At 40.0% G+C, this 15,125-nt stretch overlaps 1 protein-coding gene across 1 annotated transcript; it reads right to left on the bottom strand.

The window, feature by feature from the left end:
- Positions 1–91: 91 nt before the first annotated feature.
- dennd2c (DENN/MADD domain containing 2C) lies at positions 92–14,547 on the bottom strand. Its single transcript, XM_057355945.1, has 18 exons — positions 14,151–14,547; positions 9,518–10,857; positions 7,617–7,741; positions 7,314–7,426; positions 6,867–7,031; positions 5,255–5,327; positions 5,122–5,166; positions 4,847–5,034; positions 4,578–4,687; positions 4,384–4,453; positions 4,204–4,281; positions 3,773–4,062; positions 2,993–3,170; positions 2,503–2,544; positions 1,743–1,851; positions 1,194–1,436; positions 1,029–1,115; positions 92–943 (listed from the first exon to the last, which is right to left on the bottom strand). The coding sequence occupies exons 2-18, from the start codon at positions 10,627–10,629 to the stop codon at positions 912–914; spliced, it is 3,060 nt and encodes a 1,019-aa protein (XP_057211928.1). The 5' UTR covers positions 10,630–10,857; positions 14,151–14,547; the 3' UTR covers positions 92–911.
- Positions 14,548–15,125: the final 578 nt, after the last annotated feature.

Below are 15,125 nucleotides of genomic sequence, written 5' to 3'. Positions count from 1 at the left end.
ACTTTTATATTTAGTATTTTTCTTAAATATATGCAGATGTATGTTTTTAAATACAAAATTAATATGCACAGTACACAGGCACATATTATGTAAGCACAAACTTTTATTCTGGATGCGTATAATCATTTGACAGGAATAAGCTTACATACAGACTGAAATCGGAATGCATACACAACTAAATAGGCCTAGGGCATCAAAGTGAAAATAGTTTATTTTCATGTTACAAAAGGCCTACTAACATAAAATATTTGAAACTGTACAAAATGTAAAAGCCTCTGAAAATGATCTCTGCAGTTTGAATGTACATAGATATTTAGTAAAAAAAGGAAAACACTTTTTTTGCCATTTAATAGTGAGAGGCAATTTCTGTGCAAATGAGAATTCCTACATTACTTCAACATTAGTTTTTAAAGAGCAATACAATCTATTTTTCATTATATTTTCTTTTAAACGACAAATTACTTCCAGTTGGTCTTCTTTCAGTCTAGTATAATAAAAAATCCATTGCACAATAAAAACAATAAGACTATAACGACAGGGACAGGGTATGACATTTGAAATGGCTGTCAACCCAACCCTTGTTACAACTCTTTCACAATCAGTTTATTGTCCTCATTTATCAAAATAACAATAACATCCTCCTCCTCCTCTTCCTGTGAGTTCTAATTCAGTCGTCTTTGTCCCTTATGCTTAAAAACTCATTTCCAGCCTTTTCCTCTTGTGTGATGGCACAGCAAATCCAAGCCAGAGACTTTTTAGGGGCAGGACAAGCTGATTCTAGTCTTGACCTCATCTCCACCCATGAGGCCCTCTATGGAACTGTGAGAAGCTGGTTGAGTCATCGCACACTTGTGAGAAAGCCGTTCATACTTGGTGTGTGACGCAAGATTTCAGGCTGTTTGGACAGCGCCTCACTTCTTCTGCAAGAATTTCATTTTGTTCCCTGCAAACAAACACATGTTGTGAGCAAAGCACAAAGCTTTTTTTTATACTACTCCACACAAATGGGAAAGCAGCAAATGATTTACCAAGCCCCTTGAGAAATCTGTTGACTCCACTGAGCTCCGTTTCAGGATAGGAATTCAGATATTCTCCAGCTCTCATTTCGAACAGCCCTGATAAAAAAGATGGTTTCTCAATACATAAAGGAACAGAAATCAACACAGCCATTTCAAAACATCCCCGTCACTCACCTTTAACACCTCCTTTTCTGAGCTCACGGTCGTGAATGAAGCCAGCAAACATCTGCGTGTCCATGAAGAGTTGAAGGAACTGTCGAACTCCTCGGGAAGGGTGAGATTTCCTAAAAACGTCTCTCTGCAGCTCCCGGGCACCACCGGGCCCTCCGTCGGTCATATAGAGGGAATAGTGTCCGACCAGCTCAACGAAGAACCAAACAAATGCTTCTGACACCAATGTGCTCAGGTCTGAATCGTCTGTTGAAAAAGCAGAACTGCAATGTAAGACTGAAACCTGTAAAAAACATTCCCTATTTATTTATCTCACAATCTTATATTTTTTAATTCCAGTTGAAAAAATGTGCTTTGTGCATGCTACATGGTTACTCATCTCTATATGAATCAACATGAAAGATGACTTTACAATATAAACAGCTCATTTAACACAATGCGAGACAATAGACCACATCAAACACACAAGTGAAACCAGTTTTCACTTTTTTTTGGTGAGTCAGGTATTGTAGGTTTGGGTGTGAAGGCACATCAGTGAAAGAGAACTCTGACCTTCTCTCTCATCCCTTGTGGTTTGATCTAGCATCTCCTGCCTGTTTTCTAGTATCTCCTGAAGTGCTGCCTGCAGCTTTCTAGGTAAGATACAGTCTTCATCTCCAAGCTGAAGCACAGACATGACAAGAGAAAGATGCATGTAAGAGCAGGGTAGAAACAGATATTTCTTCTGGAAAAAACACATCAATACCGCAAAGCTTTCATATGGAGACCAGATGGCCGGGTTACCCTTGATCTCTCAAAACAATTAGACAGCATTTGCATTTTCTTGCTTTTGGAAAGAGAACATTTATGCACTAAGGATGCATTTACACCGCAAGGCCTAATGCACAAATCTGTGTGCATAAGTATTTAAAATATAAAATACTGTAATATACATGCGAGTTTTGCACCATCTGTTTTCATTTACTTCCACAGAGAAGCACAGATACAGAAATTCTGGTCAATAACAATAAGCCAACAATGTTTTTAGTTTGCAATTGTTAATGTGGCGATTAGTTTATGTAAATTAACATTAAATAAGATAAATAAATGCTGTTGAAGTATTTTTGTTAATAGTTCCTATTTCAACTAATGCATTAACTACTATTAAATAATACTACAGTATTACTACAGTCTTTTGATGAAAAAATACAGCTTCTCAGGTCCTGACTTGAGTGTCAGGCCACAGCCCTCACAAAACACATACTGTGAGTCTTACAAAAGCACACACCCCTGTATTATTCATATTATTATGAACTAAAGACTCAATACTCACCTGAACGACAAACTTGTCTGCACATAAATCCACAATAAGAACCTGGAAGCACGAGTCAAAAAATGAATGAAGGTCAACACAATACAAGAGCAGATATTACGCAACAAAGTTACGTAGGTATCTTTCATGCTCTTTGAACACAGTACAAAAAGAAAAATATCTTAAGCATTTAACAACAAAAAATGCTCTTTGCAAATGATCGTAAAACCATTAGATGGCCCTAAAAAAAGCTATGCAGGCCTTGTATGAATTTCCAAAGTGTCTTGGACAAATCTTGTGTCAAACAAATCCTGACACAACGTTGAGGAATTTATGGATGCCATAAATTGCCATATGGATGCCATAAATTGCCATAAATATGACATGTGCTGGGATTGTCCTTCTGTCCATGTGTACAAAGTTATTGCAAAGTTATACGTTTCAGCTTGTTAAGACTGTTTACAGTCTTTAAATTTTGATTCTTGCCAAGTAAAAAACATGCGAGACTGACCTCCTCAATGGGCATATCCAGAACATGAGGGAGGGATGGTGACAGCGCCCCCATCAGGAAGGGTGTAGGAGAGCAGCAGATGTCCAGCATGCTGGCAGGAAGCACGGGTACGAAGGTGTGCTGCCAGGTGAAGGGATACAGTAGTGCCAGTGCAGAGTGGGCACATCGAGATAAGACACTGCACAGAGAATTCAAAAATGAAAATAAGAACACATTACAGGCAGTGAGAAGGTAAATTAGTTTCTAAAAGATTTGCATGTGATAAGTAAGATTTGCAAGAGTACAGTTCATCTTGCAAGAGTAATATATTTGCATGTGTAGTGTACGATTTGCAAGCAATCTAAGCCTTTCCAAATAGCTCAACTACAGTATATTTCAACTAGAAGAACATGCCGCTAGCTATGCCAAGGATTTGGTTAAGCAATGCCATTAGTACATGCTAAAGAAATGCACATACTAATAAAATGTGAAAAGGAGGAAATTAAAAATCGCTTTGGATAGAAGCATCTGCCAAATGCATGAATGCAAATCAAGTTAAAAAAGAGACTTGTGCAGTGCAGTGACTTGTTGCAAAACCGTACCTATACAAAATTAAATTTTTGGCACATTGTTTTGCGCGCTAACACTATTCCTTTTATTCCTAGCTCTAGCTGGCGTTCATGTAGCATATTGCATCAGCGATGTGTTAAACATCTACAAAGCTTATGTAACCTATAATTCAACCAGCCCAACAACGAACAGAGCATAAAACTATAACAAGCTAAGTATGGCGAGCTGCACCTGAGTTTATCTGCGATAAAGATGACCCTCCTCTCCAGCAGTAGAGAAGCAAAGACCTGCAAGAGTGTGGTGACACTCAGACACTGCAGCAAGCCCTCGAAATCCACGTGTTCCAAACGCGAGTCCACCGGCCTGCACAGAGTCAGAACCTCATTTCCAGAGCCCGGCAGGAAGCTCTTGACGGAGATGGTGCGTCCAGGCGCCGGGAAAGGGGCTTCCATGACACTGTGCATGAAAGGATGAACCAAAGCAGGAGAAATCTCTCTCCTCCTCTCCACCTCTTCCAAGATCTGCATACACATGATGAGAAGGTTCTCAATTGAAACAAAGCCAGTGACATCAACAGGTCTAATGTTAGACATGACATTAAACAATAGTGATGTTTGTTGACTTGTTTGATTCGACAGCAGCATTGCAATGAAGCTCCTGACCTTTGAAAACAGATTGAAGCAGCCCAGTCTGCTGATGATGCAGTGAACTTCAGGCAGTCTCTTTCCCTTCCCACTGGGCTGTCAGAGATCAAAGGTCACAGATGTCAAGATTCACCAACACGATTACATTTGATAACATTTTCTGGTAAAAAGACACGCTTGGCGTATTTACAAACTGACCAGGATTTTGCGACAGTATCCAAATAAGCGACTGCCATCTTCCCCCGTGAGGACAAAAGAAAATGTTTCACTGTGAATGACAAACGATTCGTTTAACTGATCAATTTATGCCGAATGGTTAAATTTGTGTCAGAGTAGTATTGAATAAAGTCAGTTTTGGACGCTACAGTGAGCAGGTTCAATAATCATCTGACCTGCTGTGATCTGAGGTGGGACGCCAATCTTGACAATCAGGAAAACAGAACTTTGGAATGGCCTTCAATCTATCCTCAGCCTCGCGGGACAACCGTGAAGACTTCTCGAACTACGTGCAAAATAAAGGCAACAGATTATTGAAACGTTGCTTGTCTATGGAATATCATTTCAAAGTTCATTTGGACCCCAAAATGGACCCCTAATCTTAACCTAAAAAATGTAATACGTTATTTTCCCTTTAAGATTTTACTGCATCGGCTTTCTTTACCTTTGTAGGGAACTGTTGCGTGATCTCAGGCGTGTAGGAGTTTCCAGAGGAACCTTTTCTAAGCGACACCACAACAAACTGTTGGAAAAGCTGCTGCTGTTGAAGCTGGATCAAGTCTCGCTCTAAAGTGCGGTAACCCGGCCGTCGTTTCAACGTTGACTGAACGTACACTGTACGCTGCGAGCGACCTAGAAGAATGTAAACAAGCATCGATAGGTTAATAAAAACTGAGCTGATCTGATGCGCAAGTGACACTTGAATAAACACACGCTGACCTTTAGAGCTCTCCTCTGGATCGCTCTCCGTTCCACTCAATTCCTCTGCAAGAGAACGCAGGTTTATTGTGTGATGTTTAAGGAAAGGCTTGTGTTTTTAGCAGACCAAGTGAAAAGACAAAGGCCTGCTTACCTCTGCTTGATGTCGCCCATACGCGTTTTCTTCCTCTTTTGGCTTCAAAGATCTCCTGGATCCTGTTTACAAGCTACGCGAGAAAAACAAACGATATTCCCTCAGAGTTAGTTACTAAAAGGGATATTTCAGGGTAACTAATAAATGCTTGAGCAGAGAATAATACCGTGACCAGCACCATAAATCAGTTTGTAAAAATATAAAACGTAACACTTCAATATGACACATTAAATTATGTCACAAACAGCTATCAGAAAGCAAGCCGATCAGTCAAGACGCATGAAGTATGAATCCCCAAACTATTTTAATGCAGAAAAAATATGTATGCTTTAACAAAAATCCTTCACCGGGTTTCTGTTGTACGTGTAGCACTGTAAATGCTATTCCTGTGCGTTTTTACACACTAAGGGGCAAGCTGAAATGATTGCCTATGTTAATCGACAGCACGTTACCGAAAATATTTCACAGAGACAGTCATGGAGTGACACAGCAGACACTTGTGACATCTGCTCATGATGAACGGAAACAGTGTGCTGGTGTTTCTCTCCAGATAAAGCTCTTCACCACGCGTCATGACAAGAATAACAATTCACAAGAGATGAACAACACTGCAAGCTGAATTCATAAATGCGTTTTTTATAACCTATGAAGTATGAAAAAATTTGAAACTATACTTCAAATATGAATCTAAAACGTAAACATCAACGACACAGAATAAGCAAGCATCTGAACTTCTGATCTGTAATGCATCTCCAGATGCTTCATTTGGATTGAGTGAAACATCAAGCCCGTAAACCATTCTACACAAACTAATGTAGGTTAGACCGAGGACTTCCACATTTCTCCCGTGCTTTTTGTTAAAGCTAGAGCGAGTTTTGTTTAAGATGAGCATCATCTTACCTCTTCTCTCCGCTCTCTATCATTTAAACAGCATTCCTCCATGAGCCTCTCTCAGATGATTTTGACTTGCCAAAAAACTGCACAGATCATTCCGGCACGAAGCTGAATACAGCTGATTAGTCAGCAATGTGCAGAATGATCCACACGCTCTTCAAGATAATCCCCAACCTCTCCGGCTCCATTTCCTGCCACCATCCATCCATCTTTCTACCACTTCCTCCCTATCACTTCCTCATCAGCGCTGACATTTCTTTACTGATGATGTTAGTTTCTCTTCTCTGTTACTATTTCTCTACTATCAGCACATTGACTCTTAAACACTGGGGCAAAAACAGGAAAAACATTTGTATATCAAGGAATTATGACTTTTTTTGTTAAACATGTTTATCCAAAGTATTTACCCAAGCTGCTTTTTTTGCAGCAAAATTTTCCTACATCTTGATACAAACAGAAAGATTTCAAAATAATATTAATAAATACGTATATGCCATTCACTTGAATAAGTGAATTGGGAATACCGGACTGATTTAAAACAATTGTCAGCTTCATCAACTGACTATGCATGTCTCAAGACTGTGTGCTGTAGTTAATGCATTAAGGATGTCAATTATGTCATAAAAACGTTTTTACAGATCACTGAAACAGGTGACAGGTGATTCGCAGGTTGCGCAACTTGTAATGACGTCAAAGGCATGTGTTTGTGTGCGTGTACCGTGGGTTGTCTGTGTGTCTTGTACACAGTAGCAGGCTTAGCTGTGGATGATTTAGGAGTGTTTGCAGAAGAAGGACGAGTAGGTGAGGTGACAGATTCTCTATGGTCCCGCCCCACATTGTACAGTCTGTCGGCGTTAGATAGTGTGAAAGGTTTCGGCGAGACCTGCGTCCAGTGAAAACAAGAAGTGGAAATTTAAATTCAACAATCAGCCAGTAATCCAGAGGCCATTGGTGCAAAACTACTTTCACAAGTAAGTAAAATAAACAGTGGGAAATCAATGGTTGCTGAGTCTTTCTACGGTACTTAAATCCCCCATGAAGTCAAATAAATCATATTAAAATAATACATGAAAGTCTTCTGCGCTTCTGAAGTCATTTCAAAGGGTCTAAAAAATGTACATCTGCCTTTTCCAGCATGAATACGTTTTTTAAGATATGCAATCACCTTCATATGTGGGCTCTGTCTTTGTACAACCGTATAGTTTCGCGGCCGTCTTATGGGTAAACACATGGGGGAGAGTTTGATGTCTTCATAGGGGTTATCTCTTGACATATCCACTGCAAAAAATGGGTTAAAAATGAAGTTTAATCCAAAACAAAAAGCATAAAACTGACGGCCTACTGATTTTCATACGAATCTGTTGTTAAAACGTCTTGCATTTTCTTCCAACACGTACATATTTTTCATTGCACTTCACAGAAATATCTGATCAATGACATGTGTCTTGGCTTTCTTTGAATCACTTACAGATGATGTCCTCATAGATGCTGTCTTCAGACAGGGCGTGGAAAAGACCAGAACGTCTGCCCTCCTTCTCTCTAGAGGCCTGTTGGGCTGTCAGCCGTACCACGTCCTCAAACTCAAAAGACTTCCTGCAAAGAAAAGGATCTAAACATCTGTAATAGGAATCGTCCTTGTTGATAGTATATGATATGGGTAAGTGATTGTGGAAGTAAAGGTGGCAAGCTGGATACATTTCAGGATAAACTGGCTTTAAATCTGGATTAGGACAAAAATATCACGATCATTGCTCAATGCTCACTTTGAGAGATACTGTAGCATGCATATAAATAATAGATCAGCACAATATATTGAAATATTGAGGTGCATTAAAACATTTTATATGTTTTTTAAATATTTCAATTATCGTATCAAATATCACATTTTTCTTCAATATAATGCAGCTCTATTTCAAATGATCACTTAGATAAACAATCAGAGGAAGCAGTAAACGCGACAGCGTGTGAGCGTACGAGTGTTCAAAAGGAGCCCAGCGTGACCTCAGCTGAAACAGAACTGGGCCAAATGTGGACAATAGACTGCAATTCTGCCAAAGCAAAGCTGACATCACAGCTGGGCCTGTTACCAGACAACTAAACTCTCACCCACTCACACTTCGACTCAAATCACTGCTCTCAACAAAGACATAAAGCGGACCAACACGGAGAATCAAAATGAAGAAGCATAAGGACTTGATTTATTTACATTTTCCGAAAAAAAACAATATGATGTCAGTGTTAGGGATTGTTTGGTAGGACATTGCTATGCAACTGCTTTGGTATTCTGAGTGATTTTTACTGTGTTACAAATGACAATATGGTTGCTAGGGTGTTGCTAGGGTGGTAATATACTGTCCCAAGTTTTGATGATTCTAGTACCTACCTATTTTTAATAATTTTCTTCTGTATAATCAATTAACAATACTGATGTTTGCTTTAGAAAACAGCATTAGTAAAGCAGAAATGAAGGCGAGCCATTTCAGTATGAGAAAGTTTAAGGCCAACACCTAATATTCTCAAGGAAATATCATTTGTGATCTGGTTCGGCAGGTTTTGGAAGGTGCCTAACACTATTTATAAAAGGAAAACCCCACAAGAAATTCTTTCACAACAGTCCAAAAAGAAATATAATATTGGTGGAATGGTGCCTTATCTTTTTGTCGTTTCTGACATCTACATTTTTATCAACCCAATAATAAGCATGGATTTCTGACTCCTTTGATGTCCAGACATATGTTTTAAAATACACTTCCTGTACCAGAGAATGTTTAATCTGACATGATCAATTTGCAATTCTCAAGTCAAGTTCAAAGCATTTAAAGGGATAGATCACCTAAAAATAAATCATGTCTTTCCAAAGCCATTCACATTTCGCGTCTTTTGCGCGCATATTTGTTATTTTAAATGTAGATGCGCGACAAGCGCACTCAAATAGGGAGTGATGCGGTCGCGATGCGCATGCGGTGCGACGCTCCTGTTTTTCTAGGCGCATCGGCGCTGCATCGAGATGAAAATATTTCAACTTTTCTGATGCCACACGCGCACCCCATGAGAAAGCTCGCGTTTTCCATGCGGCTTTAGACGCGAAATGTGAATCGCCCCTTATGCAGAACACAAAAGAAGATATTTTGAGAAATGTTGGTAACCCCATTGACTTACATTGTATAGACACAGAGCACCATTTCTTAAAAATATCTTCTTTTGTGCTCCACAGAAGAATGAGTTATATGCAGGTTTTGATCAACTTTTCAAATGAAAGTGAATAAATGGTGAAAGACTTGTTATTTTTGGGTAAACTATGCCATTACAATTATTGAACGCTAAACAAAAAAAAACATTTTATGTCAAAGTTTAACACAATTCAATCACCTGTTCTTTCTGTTTCTGGAAAGACCGTTGACAGTGTTTACTGGACAAGGTGGAGGCAGACAGCTGGGCGGCTTTAATATGATGTCATTCCTCCGCACTTGATTCGATTTACTGACTGATGAGGTCTGATTCTCCCACTGCATCCACTGGACAGGCGGACTGCTCGCACCCTTGTACTTAAATGTACGCTGTGGTTTAGGTGGAGGCAAAGTGGGGTTCTGGGGACAGCGTCCAATTTCATCAAGACATTTGGACACAGCTGAGGAATCTTTTTCTCTCTCCCAGAAAGGTTCATCTTTCTCTAGTCCTTTCCAGAAACCCCTGGAGGTGTAAAAGTTCCCGGGAGGCAGCGACGCCTCTGGGTCATCCAGGCACTGAGGTAGAGGCGTAATTTCCACATCTGAAAAGTGGTTTGTCCTGACATTATTGCTTTTAACGTTCAGTTTAGTTAAAGGGAACTGGACTTGGGTCACGGTGGTCAATGGTTTAGTTGCAGGAGTTGATGTTACAAATTTACTCGCATGATGTCTTGGTGAATCAGAGTGGACTCCAACTGGTCTACGAGACACTTGGTATTCCCTGAAATCCAAACCTAAGCTTTTAGCTTTTGACACAGTTGGTTTGCTACGTACTCCATCACTTTTGTTGCTGCTTTCAAATCCGTTTCCAACAAGGTCGGCTGAAAAAGTGCGAGTATGAGTTTTAACAGGGGACTGGACTTGGGTCACAGTGGTCAATGGCTTAGTTGCAGGGGTCGTTGTTACACATTTATTAAAATGAGTTCGATTTCTTGACAAATCAGAGTGCCCTCCATCTACAACAGGTCTATGAGACACCTGGTATTCCCTAAAATCCAAACCCAGGCTTTTAGCTTTTGAAGCGGTTGCTTTGTTACCGTCAACTCCGTTACCGACAAGGTCCCCTGAAAGAGTACGAGAGTGTGTTTTAACTTTCCCCTTCTCGACTTCCTCGTGTTGGCTAAGTCCTTCCCATTGGGAGATTTTCTGCTTGATGTTGACGCCAGCCTGCCGAGCCGCCGCAGGTATTCCTGCCGTTCGTCCTGCAACCGCATTCCCCCCTCGTCTTCCACCGTCCACTCCGAGGGCCAGCATTACAACGAGGCAACAATTTGAGCCAGCCGTCACAGAGCAGACATCACGGCAGGAAACCTGTGGGTCTGTCTGACATTACTGTAGGATACTGCTGTGAATGGAGAGCCAATCAAGGAAGAAGTCCCTCCTCCACAGCGCTAAGAGGTTATTCAAGTTCACAGCAGAATTTCTGTTCCATAGGGCCGCTGTGTGTTAAGTTCCTCTGCCATTCTTTCTTCACTTTAGATCCTGTAAAGAGAAAGAAGAGACTCAATAATAAGGTTCAAGAGACTGGAGGTGTAACCAACATTGAGGTCTTAAAGGATTATTAGAAAATACAAAATTTGTTATTGTTTACTCACTTTCAATTTAATCTTTCAATGCTTAAGAGTAAAAGCATGGGGTGAGCAAATGATGACAGATTTTTCATTTTTGGATGGACTACTCATTTAAAGATGTCCTATATATTGGACACATTCTTTAAAGGGATACTTCACCAAAAAAATGAAAATTCTGTCATCATTTACTCACCTTCAAGTTGAACTTCAAGTTGTTCTGATGAACACAGAGAAACACATTTGGAAGAATGTTTATAACCAAACAGGAAAAATTACTTTATATTTTTTTGTTCTGTTGAACACAAAAGAAGATATTTTGAAGAATGTAGGACAGCAAACAGTTCTGGGGCACTTTTGACTACCATTGTGATTGTTCCTACTATGGTAGTCACTGGGGGGCAAAATCTGTCTGGTTGTGAGTATTCTTCCTAATTTATTTCTCTGTGTTCATCTGAAGTGTTGTCACGATACCAAATTTCGGTACCAGTCGGTACTAAATGTGACGATACTTGCATTTCCCGCTATCGTTTTGAGCGCTGTTGAGCAAATTATGAAAGACCTCTGATTGGCTATTGTGTTTCTAAGGTCATCGGATATGTCTTTGAAAGGCTCCTTACTGAGCGCTTGCGCAACCAAATCCGGAAGCGCGTAAAATGATCATAGCATTGCACTCTCTACCGAGCGCTTACACAGAAGTGTTTGATTTTTACTTTGATAGACTTTCAAACACTTCTGTGTGTATCTGTGTAAGCGCTCGGTAGAGAGTGCAATGCTATGATCATTTTACGCGCTTCCGGATTTGGTTGCGCAAGCGCTCAGTAAGGAGCCTTTCAAAGACATATCCGATGACCTTAGAAACACAATAGCCAATCAGAGGTCTTTCATAATTTGCTCAACAGCGCTCAAAACGATAGCGGGAAATGCAAGTATCGTCACATTTAGTACCGACTGGTACCGAAATTTGGTATCGTGACAACACTAATCTGAACAATGAATTTATACAGATTTGGAACAACTCGAAGGTGAGTAAATGAGAATTTTCATTTTTGGGTGAAGTATCCCTTTAAGGACTATTCATGCAAGATGGATAACTTGGTTTGTAAAGGGGTTTGACATTTGTTTGTTTAAAAAGAGGAAATGCTCGTAGAAGCGAATTATAAAATAAAAGTCACAATGCAATGGGGTTAGACATTACTGTGTGCACCGGCTGTATAGCTGCAAAGGGGATGAATTTAAAACACTCTTCCATGCTTTCAGCAAAATAATAAAGAATAATAACATTTGGAAACGAATCAACCTAACTAGCAACTAGTCAGTTGTTGAGTGACTTGCAAAACTGACACCCTTTTTTTCTCCACTCTCTCCAGGATGCGATGCGATGGGTCCTCCTTTTATCAAAAATGCAGGAAACCTAAGTCCATCCCTGTCAAGGTCACCAGCGAAACCAGAAATAAAACCCCAACAAAGTTGCGATAGACAGCGACAGGAACATGCGAGAGGACAAAGCATTGTGCGGGACGTTTACAAGGGCTCCTCCATCCCCAGGAACACCCACCCCCATTCCAACGCTCCCAGCCTCTCCAATTGGGTCGTCCAAAGCGCTGCCATGCATTAACACACTTGAGCATAATGTAATTCAATTTCACTCCTCTCCAAAAGCTTCTTTCAGCCCGCCACGAAAAGGACCAGCATTCCAAGCATTTCCACATCCATGTGCGCATAATAGAAGGGCCTTCATTGTCACACAACAACACTCTTTAGAGGGGTCAGCACATCAGTGAGGAAAATATGCGCAATTTCATGCGTGTTCAAAAATGCTGGTGTGCGAAACACAAAAAAAGGCCTCTTAAAAATTCCTCAAAGTTTCTGTCTTTAATGCATGTACTGTAGCTGGGACAGATCTGGCAGCTCTCACACGAGTTCTCATCTGTGGCCAAACTGTTCTGGACACGTTGCACATTACGCCGAGGAGGCTGTGAGTATTTAGAGTGAGGACATGCTGAAATTCCTTGGCACGGAGATGGTGGGGAATAATAATTCCATACGTTGCGTTCCAGGAAAGCGATTGGCTAATATGACCAGAAACATCTGATCAGTCAGACCTAAAAATGATGCTTATGTACTGGTTGACCTAAATCTAACGGACTGGAATCCCTCCACGATTTCGAGCCAGAACCCATCCCCCTATGATCATCGCATCTACTGACCCACTTGTGCGTGTGCAGGAAGGCCTGGCCTGTTTCCTGATACACAGGAAGATTGGATCAGCAGAACGTCCATAATGATGGTTTTACAAATTTGTCACGGTGCACAACTTCAAACGCTTTGTGACTCAGTTTTCTGATTCATAACACATTTATTTAAACTCTTAAATGTTCATGTTCACAATCTAAAATGCTACAGATGGTTGTGCGTAGTTGTGTGGGCTAGATCCGTAATATAAATCGACCAGCAACAATCTCCCCGGTCTGCGGTAAGCCGTCGAACACCAAATCATCATGACATGAACTTCCAAACTGTGCTCGTGCCTTTCCGAGCATCAGTGCTCAACCTAATCCTTTCCTTTCCTCCAAGCCACCTGCTTCCAGGTACGCCACCCCCAAACCCACGGAACCTTATATTTAGGTTTCTGTGATCAAAAGAAACACAAAACACCACAACCAAGCCAACATAACCAGACACTAGTATTATCTCTGACCACAAATGGTAGAGAATCAAGACATAAATATACTGTGATATTACCTTTGACAGGTTATCCACCCACCCAGGGTACCTGTGCGTGAGGGGACATGCCACTGGGTGGGGTGGGGGGTGGGAAAGTGAGTCAGTTTGCTGTCAAAAGTAACTAATAGTGTCTATAATACAACCCACTGACCACAATAGAGAGTTCAAATGTAAAAGTTAACTATGAACCAAGCTGAGATGTCAACAAAACTAAATTTTCACAGAGATACTTATACAAGATTTAATGAGAAAACGTTTGTAAAATTAGCATGCTTAACGTTACCTGAAGGGCTGCCGCCAGTATTGTTTAAGTGTATAAAATAATGAAAACGCCAGTAAAAATCTACCTAAACAAGAAACGTGTGATTTTATTATTAAAAAAGTCAACTAAACGCGAAATGCGTAAGCAAAATAAAGTTGAAACCCAGAGCTCCTCAATAAAAGACAGTCTTTTGTTATGATGAAGTAATATCAACTTACGTAAACACGTCCGGCATTGTTCGGCTTGCGCGAAATAAACTAACGTTAAATTAAAGCGTTTAAAAGTGTCGGTACTAATTAATATTGAGTTTATAACTTTGTTGGTCTGAATGTAAACCCGAAGTCTTCATGTCTCACGGCAAGTTAGCCAGTCGGCTAAAAAGTAAACTCTCCTTCACAGAAACTCCGTTTCCATTCACGTCCTCGTCCAGCGTGAGTATCGACTCACAACAGATAAATCCCGCAACTGTCGACAATGCAACGCACAGAGTTGTTTATATTTCAGTCAGAAAACGCGTTTGCTTTGGGGCGAATGTGGTTGTGAGATGTCCTGCTGTCAGTTCCCCATCCGAGCTTCAGTTCTCGTGCGCGAATGAACCAGCTCTCGAGCGGCTCCTGCAATAAAAGCCGAGTCTCCTCATAAAATGACTCATGTGTGTTCATAAAACTAAATACCTGTGGGTTTAGAAAAAAAACTTTACGGCGTTGAAACGGAATGCTACTTCATTGTTTTCATTTTGTTGTTTAATTCTTTATAACTTAATCTAAGACGTCCGTTGGAAATTAGTCATGCACAGTGTTGGGTAAGTTAATAATTAATTACTAGTTACTATGTACATATTCAGTAGAGTAATTAGATTACTGTACAAATTATTCTCTCCAAAAAGTATTTAATTACTTTTTAGTAATTACTTTCTATATCTTATATCAACTTTGATTCAAGGTGATTCAAGGATGATTCAAGTGATTCAAGGATGGACATGAAACGGCTCTTTTAATTCATTCAAACAAATAAAATAAAACTACATGAAGTAGTATTATTAAATAACCAAAGTATTACAAATGTGAGAAAGATAAATTAATGAATGCATTTAAAAGTTAGACTTTGAATTTTAATGTATATTCCAGTATTGTATTGAGTTCAATTACATCAGAAGTAACTGTAATTAAATTACAGAAAAATAAGAGTATTCC

This window comes from Triplophysa rosa, linkage group LG17, assembly GCF_024868665.1.
Source record: "Triplophysa rosa linkage group LG17, Trosa_1v2, whole genome shotgun sequence".
Classification (NCBI taxonomy): Eukaryota; Metazoa; Chordata; class Actinopteri; order Cypriniformes; family Nemacheilidae; genus Triplophysa; species Triplophysa rosa.
The sequence above is the reverse complement of the archived record's forward strand: the minus strand, read 5'-3'. Positions and strand labels throughout refer to the sequence as shown.

Coding starts and splice junctions, on each gene's coding strand:
- dennd2c (XM_057355945.1), bottom strand. CDS start 10,629: ATGCTGGCCCTCGGAGTGGACGGTGGAAGACGAGGGGGGAATGCGGTT. Junction 5,167..5,254: donor ATGGGCGACATCAAGCAGAG/GTAAGCAGGCCT, acceptor GTTCTCTTGCAG/AGGAATTGAGTGGAACGGAG. Junction 4,282..4,383: donor GATACTGTCGCAAAATCCTG/GTCAGTTTGTAA, acceptor GATCTCTGACAG/CCCAGTGGGAAGGGAAAGAG.